The 23,716-nt window shown below is 35.0% G+C and overlaps 1 protein-coding gene across 1 annotated transcript in view; it reads right to left on the bottom strand.

Annotated features, from left to right (window-relative positions):
- LOC123658271 (serine proteinase stubble) overlaps positions 1-23,716 on the bottom strand; it is a gene marked incomplete at its 5' end in the record, with an annotated part of 63,953 nt that overhangs the window by 671 nt on the left and 39,566 nt on the right. Inside the window, 6 exons of the mRNA XM_045593708.1 lie at positions 486-635; positions 1,044-1,341; positions 1,705-1,897; positions 2,169-2,426; positions 3,718-4,119; positions 4,469-4,630. Of these exons, the coding sequence (XP_045449664.1) occupies positions 486-635; positions 1,044-1,341; positions 1,705-1,897; positions 2,169-2,426; positions 3,718-4,119; positions 4,469-4,630 (1,463 nt within the window). The remainder of the gene's footprint in view (positions 1-485; positions 636-1,043; positions 1,342-1,704; positions 1,898-2,168; positions 2,427-3,717; positions 4,120-4,468; positions 4,631-23,716) is intronic.

Genomic DNA, 23,716 nt, shown 5'->3' with positions numbered 1-23,716 from the left:
AGTGGTTCGACTGGAGAAGAACCTCAACCTAAAACCTCAACTGCGGTGAGTTATAGTGTCTAGAGCTCTTTAGGAGTATCGGCGGTACGGTTAGCAACGCGTTTGCAACTTTCGGTGTTGCAGGTGTAGACATAGACAAGGGATCCGCTTACCATCACGTGAACTTTTTTTTTATATCACTAGGTCGGCAAACAAGCGTACGGCTCACCTGATGGTAAGCGATTACCGTAGCTTATAGACACCTACAACACTAGAAGCATCGCAAGCGCGTTGCCGACCCAATCCCCAATCCCCCCAGGAGCTCTGGTCACCTTACTCACCAACAGGAACACAATACTACTTGAAAACAGTATTATTTTGCTGTGATCTTCTGTAAGGTCGAGTACTACCCCAGTCGGGCTGCTCCATATTTTGAGCAGGAAATTCCTGCTGTGCCCTACCTCAGTTAAACTGTTGTTTGCTATTCTAATATCAAGAAAAAGTACCTGTAATGGACCTCCTGAGTCTCCCTGGCAAGAATCATGGCCTCCTCGTTCGTGACCAGCGCAGAGAAATATGTCGGGGATAAACTCGTGTCTGCCCGCTCGGAGGAACATCGATTTGCATCGTTCGTTTGATACTATCGGTACTTGCACCTAGAATCAGGTTTTAGGTGTATAACCTTTGATGTTTCATTCTACATTCATTAAATGAATTTAATTATAAAATTTTTGTTTCATACTATTATAGCCGATATAGCCCCGTTAAACATTTGCGGTAAAGGAAAATCATTATAACGAAAAAAACTGCCTTAATATATATTCTGCGACATGTAAATCCGCTAAACAACAATAATAATTGCACACTATAACTGATTGGGCGTAGTCGCCTTTAGCCAATCGCAGAACATTAATTAACAAGCTAACAAAACTAGTAAACTTTTGGAGAAGAAACCAGTGCTATTATTTCTTTATGTTGCATCTAAAGGCTACGATGTTCGCTTACCATTAGTTGAGCTGTATGGTTGTTTGCGAATCTAGCTGTACAAAAAATATAAACCTCACCTCTTGTAAAACTGACGGTAAAACGCCACCTTCCGACAATCTTCCCCACCCGGTAACCGTGGCATTTGCACCCACCAACAGGTCATCTGTTGCAGGCAGACATATTGGAGATATATGAGGAGCAAACTGAATGGGCGAATCTAGCTTCACTAATGCCAGATCATATTCATATGTGTAGAAGTTGTATTTTGGATGTACAGCCTTCCTTGCAACGCCTCTCTCGACGTAAGGGTACTGCTCTGATACTGATGAGAAGTCGTATTCTCCGACTCGTATTCTGATTTGAGATGTCAAGAGACTGAAACAAAAAAAAAAGTCAAAAGTTTATTAATATATGATATCGAAATTTTGTATTCCATTTTATTAATGTGTTTTTAGAAGATTGACTATATACAAAAATTGTTTTTAGGCGTACAACAAAATATTTAAAATGTTATCTCTTTTAACTGGATTTTAAATAAATTACAAATCAATTCGTGCTGATGGATAACTGAATGTGCATTAATATTTATATTACTAGGTAGTATAAGTTTTAGAATTCATATTTTGTAACAAACCATCATCATGTAAAATCAAGAAGGTTTCGAGATGTTATAAATATGATTCCATAACCATACCGTTTCGTTTAATCATAATTAGCCTCAGTTCCTACTATTCTTACTCATCAACACAGTGTCCAGCTGTCGCGATCCATCCTTCGTTGATGATGGCACCACCACATCTATGCGTTGATGAGAACCCGAAGAAGGAATTTCGACGAACTGACACCTGCCACGGCCAGCGACCGAAGCTTGAGTCTTGACCACCCATTATGCGAGTCTCTGGTCGTGGCCACATTGCTGTTACACCACATTCTGTGAAATAAAACATTCACTCTTCTATATACTCAAAAAAAGGTATCATTACCGTATCGGTACCGTACTTTGAATAAATTTATCGTATCAGAAGCGTATGTGTACATAACATGTATATGTACGTACTGTTAATCAAGCCAAAATCTTTCACACATTCAATATAATGTTTTGGATTTTAGGTCTTTTTGCATGAAGTTAAACAATTTCCTTGATTATAATTTCATAGTCAGAGAAATACAAGAAATATCAGAGTTATAAAATTAGGTCTTACCAACACCATTCGTCGCAGTCATGGTATGCATTGGCTGTTGTGCTGACTCATCAGTTTTATTGATCATATTCAGAGTAGGGTCTTTAGGTTTCATGTAGTTCTTATATGGTTTGCTTGTTGTGGTTGTGAATTTTTTTGTTGGTTTGGGTTTTCCCACGGGCTTTTCCCAATTGGGTCTCGGTTTCGTTATGAAGGCAGCTTCTGTCGTTGCTTGCCAGTGTATCGTATTTATATTATTCGGTCGTGACATCATATGCGCTGGAATAAAATTGATTATAAAGTATTATTAATTTTTTTTTTTTTTTTTTTTGATATCGCAGGGTAACCCATTTACGGGTGATATCCAGGATGCCCGGGTAGGCATTCCTAGACCGTATGTCGGCTTAGCACTTGGGGGTGCACTACCGACCAAAACCCCTGCGGGAGCCTTCAGCCGCTTTAATTGGAGGGTCCCGGAACTGCAGGCAACAGGATCCCTCCAGCGACAGGCTGGCCTCGGCGAAAAGACCAGACTTCTCCTCCATGGGACTGTCCGGCTCACCTCTGAACAATCCCGACGACGCCATGTCTAGCAGGACCGGGTTCCCATCCCGGCCCGACATGGGCACAGGGGCGTTACTGGAGACGCATTAAGTAGCGCCTCCTACGCACCCCCGTTCGTCGCCTGCGGACGGAGGCCTCGTCGGCGGCCCCCTCTCTCATCCGCTCGTCGTTCTCCTTCTGGGACATTACTGTCTCGCAGAAGGAGACCATCGCCTTCCAGGACTCGTCGTCACCGAGCATCGCGGTGATAACGCTCGGTAGTGACAAGTCCCCTCCGAGGACTGTCGTCAGATCGCGACGTAGCGCCGCCCATCTCGGGCACACCTCGAGGGTGTGCTGGGCAGAGTCCACCGCCACGCCACAATCGTGACATTCAGTCGTCGGCTCCCTTTGGGCCGTCCGACACAAGTATTCACCAAAGCAGCCGTGCCCGGTGAGAACCTGCGTCAGACGGAAGGTGAGGGGTTTGCGCTTACGGCGCATCCACCGCTCAAGGACCGGGCGCAAGGCAGCCGTTACGCGAGTGCCATACGGCTGCTCCAACAGGTCCTCCCCCCACCTCCGCATTAATGCTTCTTGCCCCATCCGGCGCACCCGTAGGATCCCGTCCAACGTGAGGTTCTCACCGAGAGCCCTCCTACCCGAGAAGTATGAGTAGGTCTCGGCAAGGACCTCCGCCAATAAAGTATTATTAATAAGTAAACCCTTAGTAACCCTTATATTTAAATTTTTAAGATTATAATGTTAACATTATTATTAAAGATAAAAAATTCATACCATCTATAAACAAAAATATACCTTTGCAGTATTTGTGTTTGTATAAAATTTAAGGAGAAAAAATGGATTTCGCAAAACTACTTAAAAAATCTTTTCATCCGTTTTATTGAATTCAAATGATATCACTTTGGATGTCGTGAATTCGTGATAATCAAATATATTAATTTACACAATAGTATTATAGCGCTATCTATGAATTACAGCTTAAACTTCCATGTACTCTAGTTACCTGATGAAATGCTGTTATCTCCGTGTTGCTCAGATACGGCCATAGGTCGCGCACCCGATATTACGCTAAGACTAGACGAAATTTTGTTGTGGGGACTAGTTTCCACTTCACTGCTCGGCCTATGTACATTTTGGTGCTTATTTACACTGCTATATGTTATTTTATTAACTATATCACTATTTTGTTCGCTATTCGCTTCTAAATTGTCTACAGAGGGCAAATTGATTTCTGGCGGGCGATAACTATATGATGTAGGCGCGCCATCTATCGGCTTTGTCATAAACGACGGACGCATTGTTTGCAGGTTTGGCTTTGAGGTTTGAGTCGAAGTTTCTGTAGGTGTATTTGAATTGCCGTGTGTTCCGCTTGGTGGCGCTGTATACGGCCGTTCTGTTATCGTTACTGTACTTGTTTCTGGAAAGAAAATAATAGTGTAATAAAGAAAATAATTATAAAAAAAAAAGTAAATTTGGTTTTAATAACATTTATTGAAATTTCCAGAAATTTTGTATTATGTAAACTCGTATTGTAGTAACGAAAGGTAGTATAAGCCATTAGGACCTGTTTCTCCTCGATTACAAAATACAACTTTTAGATTCACATAATTATGTTGTGAGTAGAAACATCTTATAAATATGATGAGATTCCGTGTTAAAAATGGAATGATATATTAAAACCTATAGATATGGTCACCGTCATCCGTCAAATAGTGTTATCCATAACAACAACTACTTCCGTATACAGTACGCACCTGGAACAATAGGTTTGTCCGGCAACCTGCAGCATGAGCCGAACATGAACCCATCCACGCAAACCCCCGCGTGTATCCCTCCCACCCGGTTGCACTCCTGCACCCACATGCACGCACCGCGCGCACCTCCCACCGAGCACGACTTGCGCGACATTTGATAACCTGAAAAGAACGAATCCTTCCGTTAACACTATATTATACAATGATGTACACTTATAGATTTTTAATAAAATAGGGCACAGCAGGAAAAGTCTTGATCAGAAATACAACAGAACAACGAAAGACACAAGGAGTGTTGCTCTCAAGTAGCCGAAGCTAGCCAGAGCTCAGGTGGTCGGAAGTGGGTGGTGTAGGTTCAGTTATAGGCTTTTGATGCTGCTAAATCGAAAGTGCGTGTCATGTAAATTTATATTATATCATTTAAATGTCATTGATATATAATAAGTACTTTTCGAGATAGGTATATCTAATAATGCGTATTTACTTATTTTTTCGTCGACCTACTTTGTATTATACCTACGTTGTATTTCACTGGGTATAACGATTATGATGATTCTTATTTGAATCGAAAGCTGATGCTTGTCTTGTAGTTAGGTAAAGTTTGATCGAGTTCTGATGACTACTTTTGAACAATTTGATAACATGTATTTACTTGACTATTTTTTGTCTACTTACATTCTATTACTTGTCGGTGTAATTGAAGTCGGTTTTTTTTCGTTTGCGAGCAAACACAATTATGTTAATTTTTCATTTCAATTTGATTGTCTTTATGAAAACACTCTATCCGGTACCTCTATCACTTAAACATCACACTCTCTTAACATCTATGCATTACAACAGAACTGTTAAGCTGAGCATCACATTATTAACATTTAACGCCACCCTAACCTATGACCTACACTATGATCTTACAGTACATTTTTGTACACGAACGAATACTTGAATATCATCATAATCATAATCAATAAATTGAATATCATCATAACAAACAGCTAAGTCTATATATATCTATATAAAGTATCAATTCCAGTAAGAAAGCTTAAACGATTTAATCTAAGATTATCTAACAGGATTATGGAATCTCGATCTAAGTAGCTTCCATGGGAAACGTCCATTTCATTTTCCATTAACTCTTAATGGTGGCCACCGCGAAATTCGCCAATAAGTAAATGCCAATCTTTTCAAGAATCTTCTCAATACAATATTCAACACAGTCTCAATCAATGTGGACTTTATTACTTCAGAATTAAAGTCAAAATTGATATTAACTTTAAAGTAAATAGGACGTTATTCTTTTAAATTCAGCTGATGATCAATTTAGGAAAAAATGAGAAAGACTTTGAATTCTATTTCATTAAAAATAAGGTTGCAAACAGTAAAAAGTTTGAATGGTTATTGTAGCATTTCTTAAAATATAAAATTCTCTGTTAAGTGAATGAAAAATGTTTTTCATACCCTACTCTCAAGCACCGGATGCGTCCAAACGTCTTTGTCCGTTTATTGGCATATGAGAGATAGTGATTCCACAATAAATCGATTTTATTTAGTATGTTATTAACCGACTTCAAAAAAAGGAGGTTACTCAATTCGACCGTATTTATTTTTATTATGTATGTTCGAGGATAACTTCATTGTTTATGAACCGATTTTGATAATTCTTTTTTTATGTTGGAAAGCAGATATTCCTGGTGTGGCACCATGATAAGGAAACCAGGATCTGATGATAGGATCCCAGATAAATCGAGAGAAACTCGAAAATCCGCAGAAATTTTTACTGGGTGTACTGATTTTGATAATTTTTAATTTAATCGAAAGCCGATGTTTATCATGTGGTCACATTTAAATTTCAACAAGATCTGATTACAGCTTTTGGAATAATCTTTGATAATGCGTATTTACTTCACTAATTTTTCGTCTACCTACGTTGTATAACTTGTTGATATAATTGAAGTCGGTATTTTTTATTTGTTTGCAAACACAATTATTTTTAAACATATTTTTAACAAGTATGATTTATTGTGTATAACTTTAATAAATCTTGAGACATCGTGTCACGATCATTGTGTGTTGACTACCCGAGGGGATGGACGACATAGAATTCACAGCATTTGGCTGATGCGTCACCTGTTGCGGGTTGGATCTCCGCATAAGGCAAATATTCCTGTGAGCCATACAGATATTTGTTGTTGTTTGGGTATATGTAGATGTGTTGTACACCCCCGACACATGTTCACTTATTTATTTATTCTTACATAAAAAAGCGCTAACTTATATGACTTTACTACTACGTTGGCGCAGTTTGTAGTGACCTTTCTTTCTGCTCCGGGGGTTGTGGGTTCGATTCCCACCCCGAGTCCGGGTGTAATATATATGTATTTATTTATATATGTATTATTTATAAGTTTGTTTATCGAAAAAAAAATGTAGCTATACCAATTGACTGCTACCTAAACACAAGCATTAAGTTGCTTACTTTAGGAACAGGCGACCGTGTGTGTATTGTGTAGATATTTATTTATTTATTTATATCTTACAGACAGAAAACCTAATATCTTTGCTTATAACATTGCCTATGTTCAATTCCAAATAAAATATACGTCTGATCTATTTTAATATTCGAAAAGAATCCATTTAGAATAACGCTCAATCAGAAAATGACATTACTACCTCTCTTCAGTAACATCCTAATAAATGAACTTCCGGCGAACGACTTCCTTTTCCGGCGAGCGAACGACTTTACACACACGTAGTTTAGATTTTTAATAAAACGCTAAGGATATTGTGTATACAGCGAAAAATTTCTTTGTAATAAGGAAAACAAATCACAAATTTCTAGATTTAGGAACTTAACTACACAACACAACAACTTTTTACATGCCTTGCGTACATTTCTCTTTTATACATTTTATTGTTTATAATTATGATTCTAGTTTTTCAGTGAGAGATCGGTGGATAAATACTGACGTCCGAATTAAGGATTTTCATCACTAACATCTAATTGAACAGTATTTTGAGGAATAATTTACTGAGACTGTGGTCGCCCAGTGGTCGAAATTCGATCATAATTAATTTAAATTGTAAGTTTCAACATTGTTAAGGTTCTTTAGGCAAAGACTAGAGAAACTTAATAATGTACCAGCCAGCCCTGCGGTCACCAACGCCTGCCCAGCGTAGTGACTATGGGCAACACACACGAGTTCGCGCCATTTTTGGCGTGAGCTTGTTGAGGCCTATGTCCAGCAGTGGACTGCGATAGGCTGAAATGATGATGGTGAGTTAAAGACTATACTTTTATAATAATAAACAAAAGAGTATATTTACAGTGTTTTTTTTTTCATCAATTTAATGTATTTTTCCGTCCTCGTCCGTCCACGCAATTTTCGTAAAAAGGGCTACAAAGTTTTTGCTTCACGTATTAATATATAGAAGAGATTATTAGCTTTAATAAATAATAATAATTAATATAGACAGAGATAATAGGTTTTATGACAAAAATGTTTAAATTAGTTTATTGTAAAAAAAAAAAACACTAAATAGACCTCTAAAACCATATCGCAATTCGCTGTCTCTCGCTCGATCAACTCTGTATACCTTTTGTGAAACACTACAATCTAATTCTACATGTGTTTTAATTATCCAGTAATCAATACTAATATTATGAAGCTTATTTTAATGCTATGTATAGGCTAAATAATATTTTAGTACATTTTTCCTCAAGCGACGCAAGTGAAACCGCGGGACAAAGCTAATAACGATAAACACTGCGAATAAGTTTACATAACATGCCATACATCGTAAGAGGCTTACTTCGCCCTCATTATAAATTTAAACAAGACGGTGTTCTTACAGTTGTTCGTGAACTATTATTTCCCAAGCTTGAGGATGTTACGTATGTAATGTGGTTATGTACACCTATTTATAAGTTTTGATTAAATTTATTAATTTAATTGGAAGCATGTAACTCATAAGTGACGATAAAATCCTAGCTGATGATAATTTTAATCCTGTTGTTAACTAGGATTTAACCGATGGTAAAAGTTAGTGCAGTATCGAACGAATAAAACTTTTTTTACCAACATTGAAGACTTATATGGTACCTATATGCTACAGATTTTATTAATTAATCAAGTAATTTCTGAGTAGCAGATTTCTTGATCTATTTTTCGACATACGAAAATTAAAGTAAATCGTGAACTGTTACAATTCCTTCAACGTGGTATTTACAACTATAATTATAGGCATTCACGGCTTGCGAAAAATTAAGTTCGTATTATACATATAGCTGACATAATTTCTTATGTTATTAAGTAACAACACTTCGTAATAACATGTTTACTGAATTACCGCTTTATTTTATTACAATACACAATAAGTAATACTTCTTCATCTTTCTTTCTTCCAATTTCAATTCTTTGTTTTTTGCAACGTTGTAATAAAAACGTAATGTCAATATCCAGAAAATATAATTAAAGGTATATAATAATAAAAAATGCTAAACACAAGTAATAATCTTGCTAACAATTATAAAAGTCAGGTGTTATCTAGTGATTTACTACTCTAGTATAGAATGGCTTTACGACCGACTCTGTTTAATTCCAAGGTTAGAGAAAGCTGAAATTTTTCTTTAGGAAAAACTTTATTTTCTCTAAACTTACTGACCTTCACCTACTTTATAGTTTTTTTGTGTCTTTTTTATCGTACTTAAATATTTTACTAACCAATTAATTTATTAATCACTACTTTATTAACCGATGTAAAAAAAAATGAGGATATTTTCAAATCGACTGTATTTTGTTTTTGTATGTACCTTACAGCTTTTTAGTGGTTGTACCGATTTTGATGATTTATTTTTTGGTTAAAGCTGGTGCTGGTCATTAAGTCCCATTAAAATTCCACCGAGATCTAATTTTTAACTTTTTAAGTATCCTTAATTATGCATAATTGATTTTTTTTTTGTCTACTACATATACTATACTATCTTAGTCTTTGGTACTTCTCTATGCGAATCGAGGTCGGTTTTTTATCATTTTCGAGCAAACACAATTGTTGTGTTATTTAATAAAGTTGATATTCATATCTAATCTTCATTATAATTTCGTTACAGTGAACAATCAAACGGATTGATATTAATTATTCTATGTATGATAAATTAAAACCTTTTATCTGTACATCTATACAAATAAAGTGAGTGAGTGTCTGTTTGTAATATTAAAATAACCGCTTTTTACTAAATGCATATGGGTGTATACACGGTACGTAAGCCAAAATAACATTTTTTCCAATTTTTGTCTGTCTGTTTGTTCCGGCTAATCTCTGAAACGGCTGAACCGAGTTTTATGGGACTTTCATTGGCAGATAGCTGATGTAAGGGGTAACATAGGCTACTTTTATTTTAGAAATTTATTATTATTTTTTAAATTCCACTCTGATGAAGTCGCGGGCACAACTAGTCTGACATATAATACCAGTCTTCAATACTGTATACAAACTTTTCAGAAAACAATATTTAAGTATAACTTTCGGACCATTTCCATCATTAATTACCATATTTTATTGCAATTTTTACTGAAAAATTTAATACTAGCTAAGATTGTACTGCACACAGTTTATACATACCGCTAATATAGCAATATTTGAAGAACAATTAGAACAATTACGAGGTACCAAAACGATTAACCCTCATAATTTATAAGGGCTACACTGACTATTAAATATTTAACGCTCACGAACTAACCTATGAACTATAGATACATACACGGACATACAAAAGCTACATCTGTGAATTGAAATTAACTTCACTATTTCATTTGTGTATTATTTCGCTTCTGATAATATGGGCAGTAAAATTCAGTCATGTAAGGTTCAGGCAGTCTCCTCATTATAACTCGGAGAGAATGTAAAACTGTCGTCATAGGCACATGATGCGATCGTTACTCATCATATACTTTCCAGCATCGCAGTAAAGCAGCGTGGTGTATTAAGCTCCACCCGTCTTCTACATGGAGATAGAGACCCACTCCCAACAGTGAGACGTTACAAGCTAAATCAATGAATCAAAAAAAGAAGACATGACTAAACTGTTAATAGATTTCTAGTCCCAAAATTATTACAAAGACAACCAACCCTATAGCACCATATCGACATCTATATAATAAAAATTAGATAGAGAATTGCAAAACCAAATGGCGTCATAACAATCATTTGAAACACATAATGGCGAACGTCAACAAAAACGGCCAAACAAGTGCTATTGTTGTAATAAATAAATAACCGCCGAAAAATTGCAAGCGATCCGTAATAACTCTGTCGTAACATTAACAAAGAACTTATGTTATGCCCTAAAACGTAAATGTATGTTATGACATCTTTCGTGTAATAGTTACACTTTACAGTGGATTACACACCATCTTGAAGCTAAAAGGAAATCTGTAGTTCTTTACTTGTTACGTATGTATGTGTACATCTAATATATAAAATTCTCGTGTCGCGGTGTTTGTAGTTAAACTCCTCCGTAACGGCTTGAACGATTCTCATGAAATTTTGTGTGCATATTGGATAGGTCTGAGAATCGAACAACATCTATTTTTCATTCCCCTAAGCAATAAGAGGGGGGGCATTAACGGTGCTAATATATATATTTTTTTTATACCACTAGGTCGACAAACAAGCGTACGGCTCACCTGATGGTAAGCGATTACCGTAGCTTATAGACGCCTGCAACACCAGAAGCATCGTAAGCGCGTTGCCGACCCAATCCCCAATCCCCCCCCCCCCCCAGGAGCTCTGGTCACCTTACTCACCAACAGGAACGCAATACTGCTTGAAAACAGTATTATTTAGCTGTGATCTTCTGTAAGGTCGAGGTACTACCCCAGTCGGGCTGCTCCATATTTTGAGCAGGAAATTCCTGCTGTGCCCTACCTCAGTTAATAACATATATATGGCAAAACAACGTTTGCGGGGTCAGCTAGTAAAAGTATAATTGGACATCTGTAATTATAACGCTGTTTAGTAGAAGATTACATAAATGACAAAGATGCGTGAGTTTTGGGTTTCATGCAGATCCCGTGACATTTATTCCTACTTTTAAGTTGCTTTTGATTACCTCGATAATTCTTCGATTTTTCTTCATAATAACACATCTAGCTTAACTTTTACCTACTACAACGTATTTTTGGCTTGTCATGATTCAAAAGTTATTTTACAGCCTATTTTAATAATGCTAAATTGGTATTTTTCATTCGATAACTATGCAGCGGATACTAGAAACAAAGAATATTAAAAGCCATCTTTTATCATGCAACAGTATAAACTAATCCTCTTGGGGAGAAAATCGTCAGCCGTTTGTTAGTCAATTACAGATTGAGTGATAAATATATCTTTGAATAACTTTCAAGGGTTTTCCAAGATTTTTCTTTATGGCAAAGCATAAATAAATATCTACACAATACAAACACGGTCGTCTCTTCCTAAACTAAGCAACTTAATGCTTGTGTAAGGTAAGGAAACAGCCGACTGGTACAGTTACATATTTTTTTCCGATAAACATACTTATAATTAAAAATACATATAAATAAATAAATAAATATCTACACAGTACACACACGGTCGTCTGTTCCTAAAGTAAGCAACTTAATGCTTGTGTTATACATGCAGCCGATTGGTATATAGCTACATTTTTTTTCGATAAACATACTTATAAATAATACATCCATAAATATATAAATAAATATTTATATTACACCCAGACTCGGAGTGGGAATCGAACTCACAACCCTCGTAGCAGAAAGCAACACGGGTCACTTTCAACAGGGTCACTACAAACTGCGCCAACGGGCTAATCATAACGGGCTAGTTACAACGCTTAAAAACATTCATCAGATCTCGATCAATTTCAAATAAGACCAAATGAACCAGTTTTCGATTAAAATAAGAGTCATCAAATCGGTAACCCAATAAAAAATATGAGGTAGCACACATTAAAAAAAATGAATAAAGCAAAAACACAATCGTATTGAAAACCTCCTCTCTTTTTAGAAGTCGGTTAAAAACAGTAGGAAACGTGAAGTTTTAATAACAGAGATTCATTGACACTATAGACAAGGAACCTTAAAAACTCCTATTACGTCACATCCGCATAATGTTATCAAATGAAGATCTGCAACAGGGCATGTAACATCCGCCATTGTTTGAGGGGAAAATAGCACCTTTAACAATAATGCGTACAAATATGTTTTTACGTAATAACATTTCCTCGCGTAAACGCAAGGTTGATCTTTTATGGTTATTTGTATATTAACGTGTTCCGCGGTCTCACTTCCGTTTATAGTCGGTTAGCTAGTCGGAAATTGAAGTTGTATTAAAAACATTTGGGAATAACTTTTCAATAAAAAACATACGTTAATGAAATAAATTAAATTTTACAATCCATAAGAGCCAAAATTAAATAATAATAATAAAACAACAACAAAAAAATAGTCGGTTACTTACATTAAAATTGTACTGAAATCTGATTTTTTTTTAAATCATCGGTTCAGGTGATGGGTAGCTCGATGACACCTAAAATGAAGGGCTTTGGCTTTATCTTCTTAGATAAATTTATATTTACGATTCTTGAATTTTTTATGAGCTGTAGCACGATAAAAGCATATTTAATTTGGCCGACAACCTTTTTCATTTACTACGTTCAGACCTACAAACAACTCTTCGACTTTTTATGTTAATATAGAAATTTCTTTATGTCTATAAGGATCTAAGTTTCTTTTTATCTAGCAAAGATTTAAGTTTATTGTTAGTATCTGAGATTCTATATAGTTGAAATATTGATATTACTTTGTTTAATAGACGTAGAGCGTAATTGGGAGCATAGGTATATGGCTAAATGATAGAAATAAGAAAAAACGTCTGGTTAGATTAATATTTTATATAATATTTTTTTGTACATACTTCTATTGATATATAAATATATGTACATAAATGAACACTTATATGTGTACTTAATGGCTGCATGATTTCATATATGGTTGAGTCACTTCAGCCTCTTGCAGTCCGCTATTGACATAGGCAAGCTCGCGCCAAATATCACGGTCTTCCACGATCCTTATCCAGAATCCACTGGCAATCTTACGCGGATTATTGGTCCAGCAAACTGGAGAAAGTCCCACACTGAATTTGTCAACACGCGGTCTCCACTCCGGGACACGTCTGCTCCAGCACCCATCGGTTCTGAGTCACAGGTGATTATAGACGGAAATAGTGGTGTTGCCGGAGACTGAAGGCCGAAACTTTTGTCGCACACTCGTGGGTTTTACTCATAATCACCGCACGAGGTAGGCGGATTGGTGATAGCAGGTCTAGTTTTATCGCACCGAAGACGCTGCTGCCTGTCTTCTGTCTGCGTATTTTAAAACCAGCTGTTGGATCGTTATCCCACCATCGGTCGGTTTGTTTATTCCCAGGCTTGTATACGAACTTTCTACGCCCACGGGAAGAGAGGGGGTAGCTATACTCTTCACTGTCGCCACACCATACAGCAATTACGATTATTGCTTCGTTTGTATTTGCCGTAATATTTTCAAATCGTGATAGTTTTATAGGCTCTCTAAAATACTTTGAGAATTTTTGAATCTCAAATATATAAAAGTTGCTTTATTATTTCAAATATATATATTTAGGTATACGAACATTTTATTTAACTTAATTCTGTACTACAACAGTAGTGAATTCATATTGTGAAATAGGACTTATCTTTAAAATGTATTCACAACTAACAAGCCACATAATAAAGAGGAAATACTTAACATAGTAAAAGTAGTGTGAGCCGGTAATCTCCAGTCAGTAATTTCTTGCAAGCACGGTGATAATTCGATGCGTCAAAACCAGTAGCCATTAAGAGCCAGGATACCGTTAAATACCAAGGACGGTGGCTATGTCTCCTGCGTGTTACTGAGATAACTCATTACTTACTCGAAATGTACTTTCTTTCCCTTGGATTTCTACAATATCCGATTCATTACTGAGACGACAACTAGTGCTATCAATCTTGATTGCTCACTGGTTGTTATTTATGGCTGATGTATATTGACTGTATCAATTGTACAGTGAATAGGATCAAACTAGACAACTCTAATTTTTAAACGTACCCACATTTAAGGCATATGCTTGAATATGTAACGATGTGCCGTATTCAGTTCTTCTCCTTTTTTAATCGACTTCCAAAAAGGAAGAGTTCTTAATTCGACGGTATTTTTTTTCTTTTTTTTCTGTATGTTACTTCAGAACTTTTGACCGGGTGGACCGATTTCTACAAATTTTTTTTTAATCGAAAGGTGGTGTGTGTCAATCGGTCCCATTTAAATTTATTTGAGATCTAAACTTCGTACGTAAACGTACTTTTCGAGTTATATCTAATAATGCGTTTTTACTTGACGCTTTTTTTGTCGACCTACTTTGTATTATACCGCATAACTTTCTACTGGATGTACCGATTTTGATAATTCTTTTTTTGTTGGAAAAGGGATATCCGTAGTTTGGTAACCATGATAAGGAAATTAGGATCTGATGATGGGATCCCAGAGAAATCGAGGGAAACCCTCGAAAATCCGCAATAACTTTTTATTGGGTGTACCGATTCCGATAATTTTTAATTTAATCGAAAGCTGATGTTTATCATGTCGTCACATATAAATTTTATCGAGATCTGATAACTACTTTTTGAGTAATCTTTAATAACGCGTAGTTGCTTGACTATTTTTTGTCGATCTACGTTGTATTACTCGTCGATGTAATTGAAGTCGGTTTTTTTTCGTTTGCGAGCAAACACAATTATTTAACGAGTTTTTGTTTAGAAATCGAATATTTAAAATCATATATCGTCTATGAAGTTCACAAACTATGTATGACAAAATTACAAAAGCCTTCCAGGATTTTAAACGAATTGTATACTTTCATATAGATAATGTTAAATTAATTGTTACTTTATTATTTTACAAGTTTTTTATTGAACAATGATTGTTTCTTAACGCGTCTATCGATTTTGGAATAGTGTACAAATTTAAGAACGGTATAAAATGACTTACGTCAACGTGATCAATAATTATCAGAAAGAAAATATTTTTACAAAGTAACGCTTATTAACAGCCCCCAACAAATTTAGGACGTAATTTCAAAATTCGATCTCAATTAATGAAATCCTATTGCGACGAATATTATAGCAGAGTATTCAAAACCTTCATTATTTTATTAGCACGTTATACTAAATTTAGGTTTTTTTAAGACAGTAATTTTATGAGTAAGAACTCATATGAATATACTTCGTCTAGGAAGTCAAATGCTTGTTGGTGTATATTGTGTGGGTGATTTTTGTTCCAATCAAAAATTAAAAATATACTTACTTATCTAGTAGAGATTATTGTATCTAAATAAAGACATAATTTAATATTCAAATCTACCATTTTTGGGATATAGCCTAAAAGGTATTCTTGTCTTGTAAACCCAACAAAACCCAAGGAAACGTGTATTTGGTGTGTTTTCCATTTTATTTATTCTATTTTTATTTATTTTATTTCGATTAATTCTGATATTTTTTTTTAAAAATTTCAATAATACGTTTGATGGAATTATTCAAATTGCATGAAATTTTTTACGTTTTTTGTTTTTTACATAATCATCTTACTTTGGCGCTCGAGAAAACCATTCTCATAATTAAAGAATGAACTAAGGGATATTTGAGAGAAAGTGAGAGAGATATTAATAATATCAATATCAAATTTAAACAAAACAACCTGTGGTATTATAGCAATTCATTACACAAACATGTAGCAACATGAATTCTACCAAACCGCAATGGCTTGGGATAGAATGTAGTATCAGCGGTAAACATAACTCCTTTATGATATTTGAACCAGTAATTCCCGTGGCTTCTGTCCTGTTATAATAATATGATCATAAGCAGAAGAGGTTATTTTTATACATCTTTTGGAATATATATTGAAGGCACTTTTTACATGAGTTGTATTAAATACAGCCTAAAAAATTTCAAAGTAAATTTTTCGTTATAAAAAACAAATGACTAATAATAAGACAGAAAGCGTATAATTTTGATATGAAAAATATATAGGTATATTTTTTTAAACTAAATGTACAAAAATGTAAACGAAAAAATTAAATCAAACATATTTTATTTAAATGGGCTTCAAAAGTATTTTCAAATAAAAATTATACGTCATCTTATATAAAATACAACGCCACTAAATCCACACACCTTTATCATTGATATAATTCCACAACAGTAACTTTAAAAAAGTCTTTAATTAAAATCGAATTACGACCAAACAGAAGTTTACAAATTAGAAACAAATAGACGAATGAATTGATTGCGATCTTTTATTTCATTCGAAGATAATAACAAAGGATGACATTAGCGTTTTGTCAATAATGATTTAGAAGCACCGTAAATGAGAAGTGAGAAAAATGGAAGTAGCATACGTACACTTTGAAATTTGCGTGATAATCATTTTGGTATTCTGTAAAATATTTGAATGATTTGGAAAGCACGTAAGGTTGTCAGTACTGTTTGTGATTATAGGTAACAAAAACATTTTTAATCATATTTTTAGATTGATTCGTTAACGTTCCTACAAAATACTATTACTTGAAGAGAAATAACTAAATTTGTATAAAATTTTCCTTCAGACGTTATAATTTTAAAATAGCAGTAAAAATTATATGAATTTAAAACTTCAAAATCAATTTATTTATAAAATATTATTTTTGTTATTTAATAATAAATAACTACTCAAATTATGATAATTTTTCAACATTTTTAGATACCACTTCCAACAAAATTATTGTTCTATGACATCTTGTGAAAATTATAACGGCATTCAATTTATATTTCATCAATTGAATTTTGACGATGAAATAATGAATCATTGCTTAGTACTATTTTAATATTGAGAGCAGAATCTTTTTATGATATGATTTTAACAACCAAAAAAGCTTCTACTCGTATGCCCCTTTTTTTCATATTACACCATTGCAGATTGTGAACTGGTTTTAACTGTTTTTATTAGGATTCCGTAGCCAAAGGACCTACTCTGTCTTTCCTGGAATTCACTAAAATGACTTATTTTTTTAGACTAAATATCCCAAGTGGTTTTATACCAGTCTTTTTCTTGAACGCTACCATTAGTATAGCAGTATGATCGTTTGTATATTATCATAATGCTAGATAGCAAATTTTAATTTAAAATTTAAAGTTAGTATTAAAAAGAAATTAGTAGCTAAAGCTTATAATTCGATGCCGGATTATGTAAATGACTAGCTGTGCCTGCGACTTCGTCCGCGTTTTGGGTATTTAAATGTTCAACGTTATTCTTTAAATTGGCATAACTTTTTTACAGATATCGATCCGTTATATCTTTATTATATGTATTGATAAAGATGTGTGGACTTAGTGACACTGTATTTCATGGAAGATATTATCATTTTTGTATTGACTGCATTCCGAATCGGTGGTAGCTTCACTTTCCAAGACTTTCATTGATATGAAAAAGACCCTCAGAACCTGATTTACCTCCTACTAACCGAGATTATCAGTAACTTATTTTCTAGATAAACTTTATCAGCAACTCGTGAAAGAGGACCTTAGTATGCTTCAGAATTGTCGAAATAACGAACAAAACCGTGTGAGACGTCTAGTTGTAATAAAATATAAATGTAAAGATTTTCCACGAAGATACAATTACCAGGCGAATATAAATTGATGGAGGTTTCAGGTTAGACTTCTATGATAATCGACACGCGAAGGACCATCATCCATAAAGGAAATAACATTATTTTAATAACTGACGTCTGAGTTGATTATTATTTATCTATTTTATTTATATAATATGCTTTTTATACATTGAATTTATAGAAAAAATATATATTAATAATATTTGAATTCTCTAGCTGACAGACATTGTACCGTCTTGAATACTGCCAAACGCATGAAGTTGTAATAGCCTGACCTTTCTCAACTTTTTGGATTATCTGTGAAATTTTAACTGAGGTAGGGCACAGCAGGAATTTCCTGCTCAAAATATGGAGCAGCCCGATTGCGGTTGTACCTCGACCTTACAGAAGATCACAGCAAAATAATACTGTTTCCAACCAGTATTGTGTTCCTGTTGGTGAGTAAGGTGACCAGAGCTCTTGGGGGGATTGGGGATTGGGTCGGCAACGCGCTAGCGATGCTTCTGGTGTTGCAGGTGTCTATAAGCTACGGTAATCGCTTACCATCAGGTGAGCCGTACGCTTGTTTGCCGACCTAGTGACATAAAAAAAAATCTCCATTTTTCATTCCGGAAGAACCTCCTACTAAGTATTAGAAAAATTAAAAAAAAAAAGTTGCTCTCAAGTTACCAAGGGAAATAAGTTTTTTTAGTAATAGGTACTGCTCAAATTCTGCGGCTCTTTCTCCCGTTGTCTGTCATCTGTCAGAGTGCTTAAACTTAAAAAACGGGAGTTTTAGCGTTTTTAGCAAAATAAATAATATATATTTATAAGAATTTTATACTAGTACGGAATACTTCACGAGCAGTCTAGATAAGCAGTCTATAGTTTTTTTCCCTTAGTAAAATAATTATTATGTACTCCATGATAAGCATCGAAATGTACTCTTTTAGTATTAAATAAAATATAAAAGAAACAAAGGCGCAGTTATGCTTTAAGCATAACTGAATAAAGAAATAATTTTATTTTTTTATATTCGTATAATTTTAATTATTATATTAGCAGTAGCTCTAGCAGAGAACGCTTTATAAGAGAATCTTTGTTATCTGTCTTGATTATTGTTTGCATATTTCTCTAGGATAATAATATATTTAATTTTAAAAGGAATATAAAGGCAATAAAGAACGTTAAACAACTACTTTAATGAGTGTAATAGTTACGTTTTCTTTTTAATTATATTTTCAAAGAGTTTTTTCTAAAAGAAGATATACGTGTATAATACGTAAATGTATTCTAGTTTTATGTTTTGATGAAATTTCTTTTAATTTTCCAATTTTATTTAGATATAATGTTTAAAATTAATGTATGTTTATGATGAAAGTACATTATCATTTATCCGCTCAATCCCCAGCAGACTTTCTTTGAACGTTACGTGCTCTGAAAGTAGATGTATTGTATATTTGATTTTAAATTAAAATGTTTTTTTTTATAGCTAAAATTATTCCAAAACGGGATATTTACCATATTCACGCGAACAAGACATTCGTAACTAATGTCGAAATATCGAACTCCGCGAAATATAAATATAAAACATGGAAAATATCTCGTTTTTTGAATAATTTTAGAAGTAATTATATCTTACAATATTTTAAACCAATTTTAGGTTCTTTAGTAGTAATATCAGTAGTAATTTGATTTAATTATATAACTCGAAAAGTAGTTGTTAGATCTCAAATAAATTTAAATGGGACCAAATGACACACACCACCTTTCGATTAAAAAAAATATTGTCGAAATCGGTCCACACGGTCAAAAGATCTGAAGGCACATACATAAAAAAAATACAGTCGAATTGAGAATATCCTCCTTTTTTGGAAGTCGGTTAAAAAGTACTAATCGCAGTATTAAAACTAAAAATTATTTAAATTGTCATATTTACGAAAGAGTTTGGAGGATTATTTAGGACTAGCGACTCGTCCCGGCTTCCCACGGGTGCAATGCTAATACTAAATATACAACAGAATTTCTTTATTTATAGTATGAAGCTAGCTTATAGCATGATTATTAACATAATAACAACAACATTCAAATATGCGTCGTTAGATTACACGTTGTTACAGAATGCGTTGAAGAAATAAAGGGTCACTGCTCGTTTTCTGTAGGTGATAGCGTGATGTGCTGTGTGGCTACGGCACCAAAGAATATAGCCACCCCCTCTCTTCCCGTGGGTGTCGTAAGAGGCGACTAAGGGATAACAAGATTCCACTACCACTTTGGAACTTAAGAAGCCGACCGATGGCGGGATAGCCATCTTACCGCTGGCTTTGAAACACACAGGCCGAAGACGGGCAGCAGCGTCTTCGGTGCGACAAAGCCAGCACTGCGGTCACCAATCCGCCTGCTCAGCGTGGTAACTATGGGCAACACACATGAGTTCACCCATTTTTTGCGCGAACTTGTGGAGGCTTATGTCCAGCAGTGGACTGAGATAGGCTGAAGTGAGTAATAAGACTACGGTTAAGTAGTAAAATTAAAATACATAGTTCACTAACTTTGTAATAATGAAAATTATATTTCGTTATTTCATTCGAAGATATACTTATAACTATGTAGTACCTTTATCCTACAAGGCAGCTCGCACTATTTAAAAGACAAATCAATTGACGTTTCATTCAATTGTCAAAACTGTCATCGGATCCACTCGGCCAACACTGTCACATTAACTCATTCTTTTCTCGTGCGAGGCAGCGTTCGCACTCGCACCTGCTTGCTAGTTTTCTTTTAATTCATCTACCCACATTTTCTAAATTAAAAAATGCCGAAAGATTATCAAGAAAAATTTAATCGTTATAAACGAAAATTAAAACGATTAGAAGAAAAACAAAATAAGAAGCGTCGTAGAATATTAGAATCGTCGGATTCTGAAAACAATTCAGGTATGTAAAAATGTTATTATGCAAGTGTTCTATAAGTGATTTATTCGCATAAATACCGACTCCTTAGTGAGAAAATTTTAAGCAAAGCCTAGAGGTTAACTGCGGGTTATCACGAAGGCATATAGCAACTAATTAGGATATTAGTTGTTCAATTTTGCTTTTAATGACTGGAGGTTGACTGCGGGTCAACACAAGGGTCAGATCATGCCTAGAGGTTAACCGTGGGTTAACACGTGGCTTATACAGTTAGCGACATATGACGCTGTTAACTTAATCCCACAAAAAAGAGGGTTAAGTTTAAATATATGTTGTTCGTGTGGTGACGGATATTCTATTAAGAATACATATGTCATCACCCTATTTTCTCCCATGTGTGCTGTAATAGCCAGCTAAGGGATAAGCCCAATAGTGGGAAGTTTATAGACTGAGAAGGGCTATATATATATTTATATATATTTGCTAATTCCAGAACCAGAAGGACTGCCTATCGAACCGGAAGTTCTCGATGAAGAAACACTTCAGAATTCTGAAAATGGTGTGTTGCCAACAGGCGACACTCAAGCGGCAGAACACGAGGAGTTAGACCCTGAGATCATACAAGCCTTAGGGGAAACCACAGAGGAGGCACCAAAATTCGGAGAAAAAATATACGACAACTTGGCGCGCCTGTGGACTCCGATACTACGGACAGGACTTTCCAAGGAAAGTAAAGATACTCTTTTAAAGAAATATCTGATTCCCGAAAATTGTCCACTATTACAACCACCTACTCTCAATCCAGAGATCTCAGCTGCCATCTCAGAACCATCTCGAGCTAGAGATAAGCGTGTTGAATCAGTTCAACAACAGTTAGGTCTTGGTGTCACAGCCATTAACAGGGCCCTTGTCCTGCTACTTAACGGTGATAACAATAAATTGGAGGCAATTAAGGTTCTTAGTGATAGTTGCCGCATTTTATGCGACCTCCATCACGTAGAGACTGTAGCTAGAAAAAAATTTATAACTACTGGCCTTGATAAATCGTTTAAGACAATGGTACAAGGGGTAAGCAGAGATGAAATGCTATTCGGTAGTAAGCTTTCGGAACAAATCAAAGCTTCCAAAGTCATAGAAAAGCAAGGTCTACAAATTAAAAGGACTGTCCCTACCCCTAAACCTCTTTCATCGTTTGTACCTCAGCCATCTACGAGTCGCACTAGACCCCAGGGAAACTGGTCGGGCCCTCCTCGCTACCCATCAAACAGGGGGGGACGAGCGGGGGGGGCAAGGAAACCCAACACTGCGGGAGGCAGCTACCGCAGAGGTCCCCCGATGAACCAGTCGAAGTTAACGAAGACAACCCCACGTCCAACTTAACAACATTGCAGGTACATGCGGGTAGATTAAAATATTTCTATAATAATTGGAAAAATATTACCACGAATCCATTAGTTCTTAAATGGATTCGCGAGGGGTACTCTATACAATTTAATAACACTGTAAAACAAGGGAAAATTCCCCAAAATATATTAAGTACAAACGAAAAAACTTACATGTCCCTTGCAATCAAAAAACTATTAGACTTAGGTGCTATCTCGTTGTCTAAACAAAACGACGATATTTTTATTTCTAGCTCTTTCCTAGCCCCAAAACCCAATGGCGATAAAAGATTTATCCTCAATTTAAAACCACTCAATAAATTTATTATTAATAATCATTTTAAAATGGAAGACCATAGGACAGTGACTAAACTTCTATCAGTAAATGCTTTTATGGCTACTATTGATCTTAAGGAAGCATACTTTTTAGTCCCCATCGCCAAAAGTTGCCGCAAGTACTTATGTTTTGCTTTTGATGGTAAAATCTATCATTTTAATGTCTTACCATATGGTCTATCTGTTGCTCCACGTATTTTTACAAAAATAATGAAAGAAGTTATGAATCATCTGAGGTCCAAGGGTTACAGATCTGTTATATACCTTGATGACATTTTATGCATCGGTGATACGTTCAGTGAATGTGTCAGAAATGTCACAGAAACATTAAATTTATTAGAGCGTTTAGGTTTTGTCGTTAACTGGGAAAAAAGTATGTTATTGCCCCAACAAAACTGCAGGTTCTTAGGATTCACGTTTAATACAGTTGAAATGTCACTAGGGTTGCCCGTAGACAAAAGAAATAAGATCTCTAAGTTGATAAATATTTATTTAACGTTACCAAAATGTACAATTCGAGAATTTTCACAACTAATTGGTGTACTTGTAGCAGCATGCCCAGCTATAAAATACGGTTGGCTATACACACGAAGTCTCGAAAGAGCAAAATTCTTAGCCTTGCAACAGAATGATGATTACAGTACAAAAATTAAGCTTTCTAAGGATATTTTACCTGATCTACGATGGTGGAATAATAAGATAACTTCGTCTAATAACTCTCTAAGACCACAAGATCAATTTATGTTAGAAATATTCTCAGATGCGTCGAAGACGGGTTGGGGAGCTTTCTGTAATGGAAATCGGGTAAATGGGGGATGGAAAGACAGTGAACTTTCCTTACATATTAATTACCTAGAGCTATTAGCTGTATTCATGGGACTTAAGTGCTTTGCTAAGAATCT

This window comes from Melitaea cinxia, chromosome 12 (assembly GCF_905220565.1).
Source record: "Melitaea cinxia chromosome 12, ilMelCinx1.1, whole genome shotgun sequence".
Classification (NCBI taxonomy): Eukaryota; Metazoa; Arthropoda; class Insecta; order Lepidoptera; family Nymphalidae; genus Melitaea; species Melitaea cinxia.
This window is presented reverse-complemented; position numbering and strand designations above follow the sequence as displayed.